This window comes from Rhamphochromis longiceps, linkage group LG18, assembly GCF_057381845.1.
Source record: "Rhamphochromis longiceps isolate RC_006_pf linkage group LG18, R_longiceps_female_GT1.1, whole genome shotgun sequence".
Classification (NCBI taxonomy): domain Eukaryota; kingdom Metazoa; phylum Chordata; class Actinopteri; order Cichliformes; family Cichlidae; genus Rhamphochromis; species Rhamphochromis longiceps.
Window position 1 is genome coordinate 17,265,178 of NC_140574.1, and position 15,607 is coordinate 17,280,784.

General features: G+C 39.6%; 2 protein-coding genes across 2 annotated transcripts in view; both read left to right on the plus strand.

Annotated features, from left to right (window-relative positions):
* Nucleotides 1-4,478, plus strand: part of cacna1eb (calcium channel, voltage-dependent, R type, alpha 1E subunit b) — a 54,511-nt gene extending 50,033 nt beyond the window's left edge. The window contains exons 41-43 of the mRNA XM_085388044.1: nt 1,255-1,390; nt 1,560-1,714; nt 2,682-4,478. Of these exons, the coding sequence (XP_085244170.1) occupies nt 1,255-1,390; nt 1,560-1,714; nt 2,682-3,206 (816 nt within the window). The 3' untranslated portion in view covers nt 3,207-4,478. The remainder of the gene's footprint in view (nt 1-1,254; nt 1,391-1,559; nt 1,715-2,681) is intronic.
* A 3,364-nt stretch (nt 4,479-7,842) lies between these two features.
* Nucleotides 7,843-13,013, plus strand: LOC146648033 (RING finger protein 11-like). Its single transcript, XM_085389500.1, has 3 exons — nt 7,843-8,462; nt 8,851-9,020; nt 12,706-13,013. The coding sequence occupies exons 1-3, from the start codon at nt 8,340-8,342 to the stop codon at nt 12,875-12,877; spliced, it is 465 nt and encodes a 154-aa protein (XP_085245626.1). The 5' UTR covers nt 7,843-8,339; the 3' UTR covers nt 12,878-13,013.
* The last annotated feature ends 2,594 nt before the right edge of the window (nt 13,014-15,607 follow it).

Here is a 15,607-nt window from a genome sequence, read left to right on the forward strand (position 1 = left end):
GTTTTACATAAAAATGTAATAAAGCAAAGTGTTTGTTTAGGTGTAACGCCACAAAAATTGTATAACCATGTGATGACTGATGCCGTTTTCTCAGTGCCTTGCAGGGCACCGCATCGCTGCTCTCTGTGCGCCTGTGTTTTATTCCTGTGGAAGTTGGAGTCAGAGCAAAGGGAGATTGTCAAACTGTAGATGTCTGCTGTGTCTCTACTGTCTGGTTTTAATGGTCTCTACTGCTTGTCAGTTGAATGATATAAAGTTGATCTGGAATACTTAATTTGCAGAGGAATGCGTTTGGCCCTCAGACAGGCGTTGTCTGGCTCTGTTTGTATAGCCATTAACACCTAAACATGCATGACTGAATGCACTTCCAAGCTGAAAAAGTCCATTTTTCGATGTGAGCTGATATCTTTGTTGTCTGTTTTTCTTTTTCTTCACTCCTTGCTCCTCTTTTACGACCGCACTCTGTTTCTGCTCCTCCTTGAAGTCAGTTTTCCTGTTGCAAGTTCTCCGTCTGTTTTTGGCTGGAATGGCTTTTGACTGGATGGCGATGGAGATGGCGCTGATAGATAGTACTTTTGTCAGTGATGAAATGGCTTGTCTGCCCCTCCTCTCACCTAAACAAGATGTCCATACACAGCGGGAGTCCTGGCAGGGATGAGCCTGATTGGTGCTCTGTATTTCCTTGCGCTTCCTCTCTTGTTTCTGTACACACCTAGGTGGGCGAGTGCAGTAGGGGGATTGAAGCCCCACTGGAGCTTCCACTAGGGAGGGGCCTGTGTGTGCGGGCCTCTTCCATGCCTCGTCTGGCTGTAGAGTCGCAGGTACACACATCTCCCATGACACAGCTTCTGGGCTGGATCTCGAGGACGTCAGGGGCTGCATGGGCTCTTATGCCAAAGTCTGTCGTTCCTTAAGTGCACGTGATGCTGAGAAGTTCAGATCAGTAGAGTTTTGTTTCGACATTTGTTACTTTGGGAGGCTGAATAAGGTCCAATGAGTTGCTAGAACGGGCTGTGATCTTCGAATGCTGTTGCCTCATCTTGTTATGACCATTACTTTCAACCACAGAGTAAAGGAAAGACTAAACCTCTCAAATCTTTTAGGCTGCACTGCACTTTTGCACTGGCTAAAGCATGAAATATCATTTTTATTGTTTGGATCAAATAATCTGGTGGTAACAGAAGTATGCTTACTTATTTCCTTGTGTTTGTGCCCTGTTTTTCTATGTTTGTTGTGTGTGTTTTTAACTTCAAGCAGGCAGAGGTTTCTAGTGGCTCCATGAAGCGATCAGTCTCCACTGTTGCAGATCAGTGTGTGAATGGACTTTGGCAAGAGGAGAAAAGCCCCGAGCGAGTCTATCGACCTCGTCACAAGAGCTATAAGGCTGCTGGTTAGTCCTGCTCGCCTGCTGTTAGGCAACTGTGTTCATAGATAATGAAGAGCTGAATTGAATGTAGTCCTATGACATTTATATCTTTATTTTCCTCTTCTTCTTTTTCTTTTTTGCTCCCTTGTATTTTTGCATTTCCTGTTGCACTCTTTCCTGAATGTTCCTTTAGTTTCTCGCTCTGAGCGTGGCGACAGGGAGCGCGGTCGCTCCAAGGAACGCTGCCACCTCCTGTCTCCAGACACGTCTCGTTGTAATTCAGAGGAAAGAAGCTTGCAGCCCTCACGATCCTCGAGCGTAGAACGAGCAGATCCCCAAGATAAACAGGTAGGTATACCTATTTAACTAATCATTAACACAAATATCCAATCAGCCCATCACATGGCAGCCACACAATCCATTTAGGCATGTAGACATGGTCAAGATAATCTGCAGAGGTTTAAACCGAGCATCAGAATGAGGACTTTGAAGGTAGTATGGCTGTTGGTGCCAGATAACCCGGCCAGAGTATTTCAGTAACTGCTGGTCTACTATAATTTTCCATTTACAGACCTGAGAAAGATAAAATATCCAGTGAGTGGCAGTTCACTGAAAGAAAATGCCTTGTTGATGTTAGATGTCAGACGAGAATATCTAGACTGCTTTGAGCTGATAGAAAAGCCACAATAACCCAAATAACCACTTCTTACAACCAACATGTGCAGAAAAGCATCTCTGAACCTTGAAGCAGAAGACAGCAGCAGAAGACTGCACCAGGCACCCCTCCTATGAACTAACAACAGGAAACTGAGGCTACAATTCTCACAGGCTCACCAAAATTGAAGAAGATTGGAAAAATGATGCCTGGTTTATTGAGTCTCAGTTTCTGCTGTAACATTTGGATGGTTGGGTAAGAATCAACATGAATGCACAGATCAGTTGGGCCCATTAGTACCATCTGAGCATCATTTAAAAATCACATCTTACCTGAGTATTTCTGATGACCATGTCCATCCCTTTATGGTCAGAGTCTATTCATTCATATACAATTTAACTTAACAATTCAGAGTCCCGTGCAGTGGGGTTCACCATCATGTACAGTGGATACCCAAATACTGATAAGAAGAGAAGAACACATCAGAAAAATCACCTGCTGTTCTGAAAACAGCAGAAGACCATTTCCACCACTCATGTAAATCAAGAGAGCAGGCCACACATTCAAAATGGGCAGAAAAAACGTAAAACATAATAAGTTGTCTTTAAAATGTTGTTATTGGCGATTGTTGATTAATTTATTCTTTACTTTCGCTTTCAGGGCAACAGCTCAGACAGTCCGATGCCATCCACATCTGAGTCCAGCACTCCCAGTGGCCGACGACCTCTATCGCAAACTCCAACCCGCTCTCGCCCTCACATCTCCTACTCCCCCCTCGTGTGTCGCACACAAGCCTCCATTGGTGAAGATGAGGATGAACCGGGCAGCCCTGAGACCATGAGGCGGAGCAAGCCCACACGGAAGAGCCAAGAGGGAGTCCCAGGGGAGAGGCAAAGCGAGGCCACCCGGCGCACATCCCCACCTCGACGCTACCCTTCTGAGCCCTTCCTGGCTTTGCAAGAGGACGACCACAGCCCAGACCCCTCTGGTCCCATGGAAACGTTGACCTTCGAGGCGGCCGTGGCCTGCAGCCTGGGACGCTCAAACACCATCAGCACGGCCCGTCCACGCTCGCGGACTGGCTGGCAAGTCCCCAACGGACACTTTCGAAAGCGTCTGGCACAGACAACCTCAGTCGCTAGTTGTGACCCTCTAAGCGACACAGAGGAGGACGACAGGTGCTAGGGACAGGAGGCGCAACATGAACGGAGGAAACAGAATGCCAGAGAGATGTCACAGGACGCTGTACGACCGCATCCAGAGCGAAGGTTAATGCGACTCTTTCTGCATCAGTGCTTCAAGGCCGCGAGCCCGCTGGATGTTTGGTAAAAAAAAAAATCCAAAATGATGAAGAACAATACTTCCTGAAACTGTAGTTGCCAATTCACACAGAACACTGACAATAAATAAGGTCTATTTCCTGACTTGTACTTGATGATAGAGAGTAATAATATGTCACAAAAAAACAAATGGATGGGTCAAATTATGTCATTTGTGTCAATAGGTATTTTCATTTTCTGGAGATGTTGCTCAATGATTCAGTGTTGCTCTAAACAGTATTTATCTGTGGGGTGTGTGAATATGTAACTACATTTTCTTATAAATCTATTGTTTTGTAAATACATTGTGATCATTACACCATCCCCATATATAAATTAGACCAGATCGACACAGCAAGCCATCATGAGGAGGCGATCTGATACTTACCAGACAATGTGGATACTAATAAGTAACACTCAATGATGCTGGATTTTTTTTACAGTATGAATGAATGTGAGGAGGGAAAACTGCCTGATTTTCCCCCATCGTTTTTTTCTTTTTGCTATTGAACATAATAAGTTGTGAGAAATGAATACAGTTATAGAATAACATAGAATATGATGCTTATTTGTTATTTCACCATGCAGTGTTGTAAAGCCATGCCACCACCGAACCTCAGATATTTGCAGACTTTTAATTATCCTTTGGAGATGGTATTAAACTTTTATTTTTACCAGTCCAAAAAAAATCCTTTAAATGAGAATTTTTCCCAACCATAATTAAACAGGATGTTTAATTGTTTGCCATGAATACAAAATATTTTCATCTAGTTTCAGTTTTGTTCTGTTTTTTTTTTTAAAACTGTGAATATTATACGAACCATATATGAACACTGCAGACACACCACGATGCATTTTGCTTCAAATCTCCACATTGCTCTATTACTTACAAATAATGTACAGAGAAATTATGCTGTTTGTATTATGTAGAGAGAGAGAGACAACAAATGAAAACAGTGTCAGCTGATGAGCTTTAAACGTAAAGGAATCCTTGGAAAATACTCATTTTAAGGTTTGTGTATTTGTTTTATTTGCCTGATGAAGGCCAATTCTGTGAAACTCACTTAACCAAAAACTTGGAGTTCCTGGAATGCAAATACTTTGTGGGTTTTTATGTGTAAAATAGTTGTATATACAAATAAAGGTGTTCACAAGTTGCCATTGTTACTGTTTATCTTTTTATTTCTCATTTAGGAGGCCAAGTGAGACATCAGAAAGCTTTGTGACATCTTGAGCACTGCAATTAAAAACCAGTCCGAGTGCAACTGGAAACTGTCAGTCTGTACATTTAATTCAAGTACATATTTTGCAAGGAAAACGGCAAACAAGCACAGAAGTTTATTGAAACGTGCTAACATACATGGAAATACAGATATGATTCATCAAGTATATCCACTATCCCGCACATGCCTAGCCTTGTTTCTCTAACTTTGTGTCCAAACCGCTCAACCCGAGCTGTCCCTCTGACGTACTCATTTCTAATTTTGTCCATCCTGCTCACTCTCAGTGAAAATCTGAGCATTTTCAGCTCAGCCTGCTGTCTTCTTCTAAACCTACACAATAGCAGTTCTCACTACCATCTTGTAAAACTTGGCTTTTACTCTTGCTGCTGTTCATCTGTTAGAAATCACCCTTGACACTTGTCTCCACCTGCTCCACACTGCCTCCACTCTCTTCTCCACCTCTTGCGCACTGTCCATTGCTTTGGATGGCTGACCCCAGGTATTTAAACTCTTCCACCTACACTACCTCTACTCCTTGAGAGCTTGAAAAGAAGGCAATTGGACTTTTGTAAGTTTTTGAAGCCATTTCGCCTCTCATCCAAGAGGCTTCAGATGGTTGAGAGTTCCAGGCTGTAAACCCCCAGTGTGGGGTGCCACATTGGAGATGGTCCCAAGAGTCACTAACAAACTATTTATCTTTTGAATTGCCACCTAAGCTAAGGAGTGAAAAAAGGAGTCACTGGGGCCAACAGATAAAACCCCTGTAAGACACTGGCCCACCTCAACAGGATGAGACTCAGGTGTACACCTGCTTTTAAAGGAGAAAGGACACTCTTTAGAGGGTGTCACTGTTCACATTTTTGGACAGAGAGAAGTAAAGGAGGCCAACTATGCCCAGTGTGAATGACCATCCTTGCCATAGATGGTGGCTGATCAACTGCCAGCCACCTACAATGTAGTCCTAAGATCCCTTCCAGCGCCCATTGACACTTTGCCTCAGATGACCTCAATAGCTCACGTGATGGCTGGGTGGTGCAATTTCTCACAGAGGCTTTATCAGCTGGCCCTGGCATTTATAAAATGGCCCGTGACTAAGGGTGTAAATACCCTGTAATTGAGTGGAATTTCAATGTATATTATTTGAAATTACAAAAGAAAATCATATTAATATACAAATGCTTGAAGGTAGGAACACTAGAGTAAGGTAGTAACGAGTCAGGCTTTTACAGGAAACAAATAATTAAACTGTAAGTGCAGTAGTGCATATGTAAATTTAAGAACTGCATAATTTCCTGGTAAATTAGCAGAAAAACAAACACTATTTCCCCATTTTGGACCATAAGTACTTAACTCAAAGGTATGCTGTACTTTTGTGTATTACAGGCAAACTTGCCCAACTTCTGAGTATTTTACAGGAAAGGAGAGACATATTATCCTGTAAGAAAGAGTAAGTAAAAAATGTAAACTGAATTATAGAAAATCCATCATTCACATTGAACATAATGAATATTAAATGATGATGTAAAAAAAAAGATGCAAAAATATAACATTAATCCATTTCATATTAAAGCCCACTCCCTGAGAAGTACAGCGTACCTAGAATGTAAGACTGAGAAATATTGTTTCTCTACAAGATTAACAAACTATTTAAAATTAGTTATGCTGTACTTAAGTTATTACTTACATAATTGTGTCTCCTTTCCTGTAAAATACCTTGAAGTTGGGGAAATTTAAACCACTCCATAATATGGTCTGAATCCCAAAAAGTACAACATATTTATAATGAAAGATGGAGAAATATTGTCTTTCTGCTAAATTGCCAGGAAATTACACAGTACTTAAAATGATTTATGCACAATTTAAATTATAATTATTTCTGCGTATCCTGTAACACCAACCCAACTTGTTAACCCCTTATTATAGTGTATCTACCATTAAATATTTGTAGGTAAATATAATTGCAAAAAGGGTAATTTCAAATCAAATACACTGGAATTCCATTTGATTACAAGGGAATAACATTCTTAGCCGCAGGCCGTATTATAAAGTGTTACCCGAGTTTATTGCCTTGGACTCCCACCAATATCCTTGGCCAATATCCAAAGACAAACTTTGAAAGACCTTTGAAAAGCCCGATGATCTATTTTTCAAGACTACTTTAAAAATTAGAAGGAGGTCTGGGATTCTTGGAAGCAAAATATAAAGAAATAACAGGTAACTCAAGACTTTTGCACAGTACTGTTTGAGCTAGCAAAAGCTAGCCTCACCCCCAAAATTGATTTTCTCTTTGGTGCATTGATTATTTTTTCTCTCTGAGTCACTATGAAATGTAATAATGGGGTCTCCTGTGTATATATTATAAAGTCAGTGTTTGCAAATAGAGAGTCTGGTGAAAGAGAGGCTGTAAAGAGGTCAGAGAGTGAAAGAAGGGTTTGAATAGGTGCACTCAGTTTATTAGAAGCACCAGTCCAAACACTGCGGAAAATATTACTGCTAAAGTTATATCCTTACAAAAACTTACTTCAGAGAAAGTTAAGAAATATTATCAGGAAAAGTTTCTCTGTAGTTGTTCCACAAGTCTGTTACCTAGTCCCAAATGACTAAATGTCATGTGAGACATTTAATCATGTGCATACGTGAAATACAATCATTTAAAATGCAACTAACAAATGAAAAAAACAAACAAACAAAACCCCCTTCTGGATAACAAATAACTTGTTAACACCTTACATGTGGAAAAAGGTGCACCCAGATGTATCAGTAATGTTCCCAACCCCTCCCCTAACTATTTGACATATTACCTAATTTCAGCTTCAGATGAGGTTTAAATAGCCAGAGACGAGAAGGCTGTAACACAGCTAAAAAGTCATGAACTAAACATTGTGCTCTAAAATCTAACTTATGTATTTAAAAAAAAAAGAAAGTATAATGTAAAAAATGTATAATGCACATTGTATACAGTCCAAACTATTCCGGACTATTTTTATAACATGTGACCAAAACTGGAAATTAGATTTTTTGCAATGAATTACAGTGTTAGCTGTGTGGAAAGTGAAATCATTAGCTTCTAAGCAGGACTTTAAATGTAATTATCTGCTCAAAAAATGTTATTTATATACTTGTAATACTCTATAAGTATTCCTTCATATTAATGTAGTCTTTTTTGTAGAGATTAAATATTTAGAAATACTTTTTAACAGTTATTTATTTTTTTGGCTCTATTTTTCTTTGGCTTTATGTCCAATCAGCATGCAGAACTACAACCTACGTCATATGAAACGGACTGATAACATATCCTTTGGCTGAAGAAAGAGCTAGCAAGGAAGCAAACTGTTAAATAATACTCACGAAGTTAAAGGGCGGAAATGTCTGTACATTCAGACACCCAGACAGCTGAGTAACTCGGCTAAAGTTACAGCTGAAGTAGATATTTTGCAGAGACTGCGAGTCTTACACAGGAATGAGCGATACTTATAGAGGAAGTCGCCCAATTGGCTAGCGTAATAGTAGCTAGCTCAGCTGCTAGCTGCCGTTAGCGAGGGGAGTTCTTTGTTTTGTTTTTCAGGTGGAGGTCCAACTAAACATGAAGAGAGACTATTAGTATTTAACTTTTACTTAGGAGTTTTATACGGATAAGCATGTAAAGAGTGCCCACAGCGGTAGTTAGCTGAACAGTAACTAAACAGTTTGTGGTGTAGAAAGTAAACAGCCAAGGGGGGCAACTTTAGCAGCAAATATCTTGTTTGTTGGCGTGGGTCAGGAAAGGACACGACGACATGGGTAACTGTCTCAAGTCTCCTACAGCAGACGACATTTCTTTGCTCCACGAATCCCAGTCAGACAGGGCTAGTTTCGGTGACGGGACAGACCCGGACCTGGAGCCACCTCCGCCCTACCAGGTGAGCAGCTGCTCAGTCTCAACTTCCAGGTGCTTTAATCCAAAACGGCCGGGGGAGGGGAGCGGAACATGCCCGACACATGAGTAACATCATAGTTTGTGAGGTTAATGTCAGTTAAGAACATACATGCTAACATGCAGTAGGTGGTGATAACAAAGGATAACTCAGTTTCATATCTGTGGCCCTTTGAGAAGTAATCATACGTTTAGTATGTGTTAACAGAAGGCATTTATCAAAAGTTGTCAAACCAGACAGCTGCTGCATTATTCACCTTATCCCAGCACAGAGCCTAATCTAGTCTGACCACTTTCTTCAGGCACACAGTTAGCTTATAGGGGGAAGCACATGTTTTGGTTTCATATTGTTGTTTTCCTGTTTGTGCTACCAGGAGCAGGCTCACATGCCCATGTACCATCCTACACCCAGCCAGGCTCGTCTGGTCACCCAGCTGACAGAAGAAGAGCAGATCCGCATAGCTCAGCGCATTGGCCTGATCCAGCACCTCCCTAAGGGCGTTTATGATGGAGGGCAAGACGGCTCAGAGAAGAAGATCAGAGAGTGAGCATTTTACATTTCTGAAATATGATGAGCTTACAACAAGCAGGGGTGCGGTTGCGTTTTTTTAACCTAAGAACTGAATAGACATTTTGGATCTCAGGCTGGTTGCTTCTCAGGAGTACATCGTAACAAAGTTGTTTAGGAGTTTGGCTGTTTCACAGTGTGTCACACTATTGTTATTATTAATGCAGGAGTGTGTCCTTATAATAGAAAATTATTCTGTCTGAAATGTATATATATTATAGGTTAGATATAATAAAACATAAACAATAAACGTAAAAATCTGAGGGTATGAAGTAAACTCTGTTTAGGTCAGATGTGATGTTGCAGCTGTTTTCAAACAAAAGCAAAATCTGGCTCATTAGCTTGAAAACAAACTGCATTTGTACTTATTCTTTCAACTTTTGTGGCACAAATTACTCTGTCATCTGTTAAAACATCTGTTAGCCTTAAGTAACATGTTTCCTTTAACTCAGCTGGTTCCCTGTTGTGTCCAACATAGTAACAGTGACCAGAAATGAAGCAAAACCACAGTCCATTTTCAAAACTGAAAAACTTCCTCTTTTGGTCCCAGGTTTTTTAGAGCATCTCTGGTCTCTTTAGTTTATCCCCCATCTGTCTCTTTACTGCTGTTAAACCCAGTGACAGAGCTCCTAAGTAGCTGTTAGCAGACTGCTATTATACCTCGTGGGCTAGACAGCATTGGAATTTTAGAAATGAGCTATGTTTCAAAAATTAAAAAGCGAGTTAAGAAGCGTTAGTATTAATTGTTGTGTACATTAGTTTTTGCTTCATGTGATTGGGAATGTGTGTAAGGAAGCTGCACAGTTAGAAGTTTTGATGTTGTGTCAAGCGTTCAAAGTGCAGATGTTTTGAAACACTGCTGTGAAGTGTGTTTCAAAACACCCAGGGCACATGGCTACAGCTAGTTGAAGTTTCGGTGTGTTTAACCCCAGTTTTGACAGGTGGCTTACCTGCTGTTTCCAGGTTTGATTGACATTGTGTAGAACAAATCTGATGACACCACATACACCCAGAAAACCTATAACTTTTTATAGGATTGGAAAAACAAAGGAATCTACAGACAGTTGTGGGATCTTTTTGACAGTTGGGTTGGTGAAACCCACAGAGTACACACAACACAACTGCTGATGCCACTGTAGAGGTCAAAAGATAACTGTTGTTGCAAAAAGACATGATTCACTAGTATTTTGGCAGGAAGTTGTGTTGTATAGCCACACATTTATATCATGGCAAAAAAAAAATACCAACACTATGTATGCTCATAACAAAAGTGAATGGATTTTTTTGGAGAGGTAACATATAAAAACAGAAGTTGATTCAGCCTGAAAGCAACCAAAAAACCAAATTTTTGAATAAAAATCTTTTCATAGGGCAAATATAGATGTTGTTACTTGATCCTTTTCTCTTATTCATCTTCGTCAGCAAAATGAGCAACATTCACTCCAATGTAGACAAAACATCTTCGACAAAGATTATTGGCCTATACTTAACCTTCCCATCACAAGAGAAAAAAATTAGGCTATTCAAAAAAACATAAATGGCTCAGAAAACCTTTAAATTGAGCACACTTTGATTGAACAAAGTTAAACATTGGCCAAACAAATATTTTGTTTATTTTTTACAAGATGTATGAAACTGTTAAACAGGTACCTTGTTAGTTAAATCACCTTTTAAATGTAATTTTGTGCCATTTATAAAATTGCAACACACACTGTGCCAGCACTAGCAGCAGGAGTATCGGTTTCTTCCACGTTAGTGTCCACACCATGAGGTTACACGTCGCTTTTTACTGTTTAGCCATTCAAAACCAAAACCGATAGTTATTTATTAAGCAAATACGCTAAATTTTATATCCGTTTGAACCGACACACAGTACTTCTGGCAAGTCAGAAGTCTATCAAGCATAACATGAAGAATACAACTAACTATGAATAAATAAGTAAATGGGTAAACGTGGTTCGCCATTTTAATCAAATAATAATAATAATAATAATAATAATAATAATAATGATGTGCTTTGCTGTTTTTTTCCTGCATTTCTGTAAAATGATATATTTGAAAATTCTTGGATAATAACAGTTTTTATATCTTAACATTATAAATATTATTTTGGCTAAAGAGTTTGGTTATATTTATAGATTAACCATTATAGAAACATGAAAATAATTTTTGGTAGTTACCAATACTGTTAATTTTGGGCAGCTGTGACATAAACCTTACACCAGGTATTGTTCTAATAAATAAGCATTATGGGTTTTTTTTTTTCATAACTGCTGTTGTACATAAGCAAGCATAATGTGTTTAAGTGACTGGGCAAGGATAGAAACATTTTAAATGTCTAGTGTCTCCATGGTGTACTGGTTAACATGTTATTCTTACTCATGAAAGAGCCCCAGTTTGAAACCAGAGGAAGACACAAACAGAGGGTCAAAAGCTAGTGCACTGCCTGTGCTGTTCCCAAGCATGGGTAAATGGGAGGTTTACATCAGGAAGGGCATCCGTTGTAAAATCTGTGCCAAATCAAACATGTGGATCCATCCACTGTGGTGACCCCTTGGGGACAATAAGAGAGCAGTTGAACGTAGCTTTAAAAGGACTGAAAATGAGACTGAAATGAATTTAAAAACCAAACTGAAACGAACAAATCCAATCTGGAAACGTACCGTGGATAAAATTAGTTGAAAACAAAGAGTCAAAGCGAAATAAAATAAAATCTAATTAGAAAATACAAAACTATAATAACCGACAATTGATTTCGGATACCTGTGGGAAGTCTTTTTTAGAACCTGTAATATAATGTTCGTGAGGGGCCGACACTGTTGCTGACAGTTATTCTTGTGTGTGGTTCATTGTGTGTTAAAAGCCATGTGATGTGTCCCGGCAGTGTACATGCAGTGCCAGCCAACCGAAACAAATAAAATGCTGGGACTTCTTTCCCTCCTGGGTCTCTGCTCTTTGTTGTGGTCAGGTTTTTTAGGGGGGGATAAACATTTTTGTCCCTGTAGTTTTCCCACTTCTTTGTGCATTCCCTCACATCCATCCCAATGGTTTCAGTAATCTCCCTCCAGGAGAGCATGCTTATGTTGATGCTTATGTTGGTGATTATTATTCCTTATACTAATGCTATGAATATTATTCTCTCACTGATACATTTAAAAACAGTGGTGAAAAAGTAGCTGGATACGCAGAGGATTATTTGACTGTATTGAACAGACATGTGTAGTTCAATTTCTAGGGTGCAGATCAGGTTAATGCCTTAGATTTACCACTGAATAAATCCCCAATTCAACGCAAAGTCTAAATCAACCTTTAGTTGTGTGGACATTTTTACGGGTTAATGATTAACTACTGACTATAAATTGGATCTGTAAAATCATAAGCTGTGTAATTGTTTTAGTTAGACTGATCAAACAAAGTAGATTAGAATGAGCGCTGGGTCTGTCTCGTCACAACTTCCAGTGACTTAGAGCTGAAAATCAGAGGGTATAAATGGAGAATATTTTGACATTTTATTATTAAACAGTCAATGATGAATTGATAACGTGTAACTGCGCTACATTAAAGCATGAATAATTTCAGGTTTAGGAGAACACTTCATGTAGAAAGTCTGAGAAGATTTCTGCTGTCGTGTGTTTACGCGGACTGTTTTATCTGTTTTCAGATGCGTGATCTGTATGCTGGACTTTGTTTATGGGGACCCCATCCGGTTCTTGCCATGTATGCACATCTACCATATGGACTGTATAGATGATTGGCTTATGAGATCCTTCACCTGCCCCTCCTGCATGGAGCCTGTGGATGCTGCCCTGCTCTCCACCTACGAGACCAACTGAATTTTCCATCCCTTCTTCAACCGAATCGATATATCAAACACGACCCCCTCCAGCTCCCAAAACCCAGCAGCTGCCCTCTTATAGAGTGAGAGGAGCTGAAAGAAAAAAAATGAAAGTGTTGGCTTTTGTCTTGCACTTTAAAAGTTTCCCACTCACCTAACGTTGGCCTTTCATACCCCTGGTCTGATTCCAGATTGAGCTGGTCTTAAACATCTGTTACACAAGTCGGTAAAAGACAGGTGTCCCAGCGACCCTGCATGGTTGTGTTTCTGTGTTTCTGTCATGCCTAGGCACTCTCCAGCTTTGCCGCTAACAGCGAGCATGTGGCATTTGTGTCTAAAAGAGCTGTTTGGTGACTGCGTTTCCACTCGAGCGGGTCTCAGTGGCGTTCTCCCCATCGGCCAGCACCTTTATTCATCACTGATCACGACTTAAATGAATAATTTGGTAAACAAATTATTGATGAAAATGCTCGGATGATTTGCCAGATATGTGTTGGCAACAGTAAAGAAGACCTTTCAAACATATTGATCTGTTAAACACATTAAAGTAGCCCTGCCCTTTGGATATGTGGGAATACACTGCTGACATTTACACTGTTGGTGTAGAGAAGAAGCCAAACACGATTACAAAAAGAAAACACTTTACAGAAGTCACCCAAAGTGTAAAAGTATACAGTGGTGTACTTTACTTATATCAAAACTACTTCATATGTGTCTTTAGCCGTTCCTCTAAAAATATATTTTGAATTCAAGGGAAAACAAAGTAGAGTTTTGTAATGTTTGACCAGACGATGTGTTGTAGCTGACGGCCAGTGTAAAGGGCTCATTTGTGCATGGGCAGGTGGATCAGTCAGTGGAAATTAGAAGCGCTTGCACACACTCTTCATCTGATCCAGAGATTTGCACTTTACTCCTAGGACATTATGTAAAACAGTATATTAATATATGTACATTATAACCTTGCACTATCAATACTTCATTCCTTTTATCTCCTGAGATGCAAAAGTTATATAGCTGATAAGGATGTTTTTAAAGCCGTCAGTAGTCACTTATCACATTGAAGTAATCCTAAACACGCATTTCATGAAATCTGATTCATGGTTTTGTGCAATTTCTTTGATCTTTTTTTCTTTGTGTGTGTGTAATTGAAGGGACAGAGGCTTGCTCAGCTTTAAAGGAATGGTTTGACATTAAAGCTTCTTCAAATTCTTGTTGAGAAGAATTTTTAATTTCTCATAGCTCTATTAATGATTTCTGATTGGACTAATTTCCAGCTCCAAATGATTATTTGGGGGTTTTCTTTATAGAGTAACTTTGCAGGATTCTGATTGGCTGGCCCTTTAGAACAAAAGGTATTTACAGCACGTGTTTGTGGCTTGTGTGGTCGCAGCTGCAGCCGTGCACGTGACTGTATTAAAAAATCTGCTCTCGCCGACATCATACAGATCCAAGAGTAGAAAAAATGCTTGAAACCAAGCCTCTAGAGCAGACTGAGTCTGACTCGGGTGTAACACCCACATATTCTTCATTAAATGAAGCTTTTCTCCATAGTTAATATGAGCACCACCGATTTAAAAAGTGTGTTTGTGACAGAAAGTAAGAGATCAACAACATTTTAAATACAGAGGGAGAACGTTCTAACCTGGATCTCACCGAAGTCCAAACCCACACCAGCATGTTCACCATCTGAAGATGAACAAACAAGATTGAAGTTGTTTCATGATTTAATTTTATTGTGGTTTTTGTGCTCTGTAGACAGAGCCGGGTGAGCTGTTCCCACGCTTTATGCTAAGCTAATTGCATTCCCTAATCCAGCTTCATCCCTAACAGAGATAACCTTTGTCTCTAAGCAAATAATGTTGAACTGTTCCTTTAATAAAGAAGCATTGTGTGGCATAGCTGGTTAATTCTGAATCTACATGAATACAGTTTTAAATTCTACACAAATATTGATCACATTTCTTTTTTGTTTTGTTGCGCATTATTGTCTTTATTTCTGTAGTAGACGTTACATTTATTGCTTTACTTTTTACTTGTGCTGTTTTGGTGGTGGTGGTGTCGGTGTCTCTTTCACATTTTCTGTTATGTGTGTAAAACCCATCTTGTATTGAAGTATCCAGCTGTTTGGTACTGTCTGGTCGTGCAAACCTGTCCTGGCTGAATTTTCAGAGTGTGAGAGTTTTTTTTCTCTCATGGTGTGACAGTTAAACCTGAGATCATCTTTTTCACTGAGCTTTCCTTTGCTGTGTTTTCATGAATATTTCTTTATAATCTTCTTTTGTTTTGTTTTTTTGGATGGCTAAGGACCCTTTGTGTAAATAAAATAATAATAATAATTAAAAAATTGAAAAATGATATGCGGTTTTGGTTTATTACCACAGAAGCATCCATTGACTTACCCCGAAACTGCTCACATCAGCCAGTGAAGTGGCTAAATAATGGGGCAGATTTGTAGCCCTGTGATTACCAAAGTAAGAGATTACAGAAAACACAAAAGCAAAAACACTCCTTTTGAGCTTTTTCATTAATGCAATCCTCAAATCTGGCAGTGGAGTGGAGAACGTGACTACATAATGAGCGCTGTGTGATTTGACTGATGTAGCAACTCAGGCAAAGCCACTTTGTTTCCTCCGCTTGCATCAGCTGCCGAGGAAAACATGAGCACGGTTGGTGCCCGTTTCAAGCGTTTCTATATGTGACGCTCAAATATCTGAGATTGGAATTACAA

Excerpts from the sequence above, each read along its gene's own strand:
- LOC146648033 (XM_085389500.1), top strand. The coding sequence starts at position 8,340 with ATGGGTAACTGTCTCAAGTCTCCTACAGCAGACGACATTTCTTTGCTC. Across the intron at positions 8,463-8,850 it reads AGCCACCTCCGCCCTACCAG|GAGCAGGCTCACATGCCCAT; the intron begins GTGAGCAGCTGC and ends TTGTGCTACCAG. Across the intron at positions 9,021-12,705 it reads TCAGAGAAGAAGATCAGAGA|ATGCGTGATCTGTATGCTGG; the intron begins GTGAGCATTTTA and ends ATCTGTTTTCAG.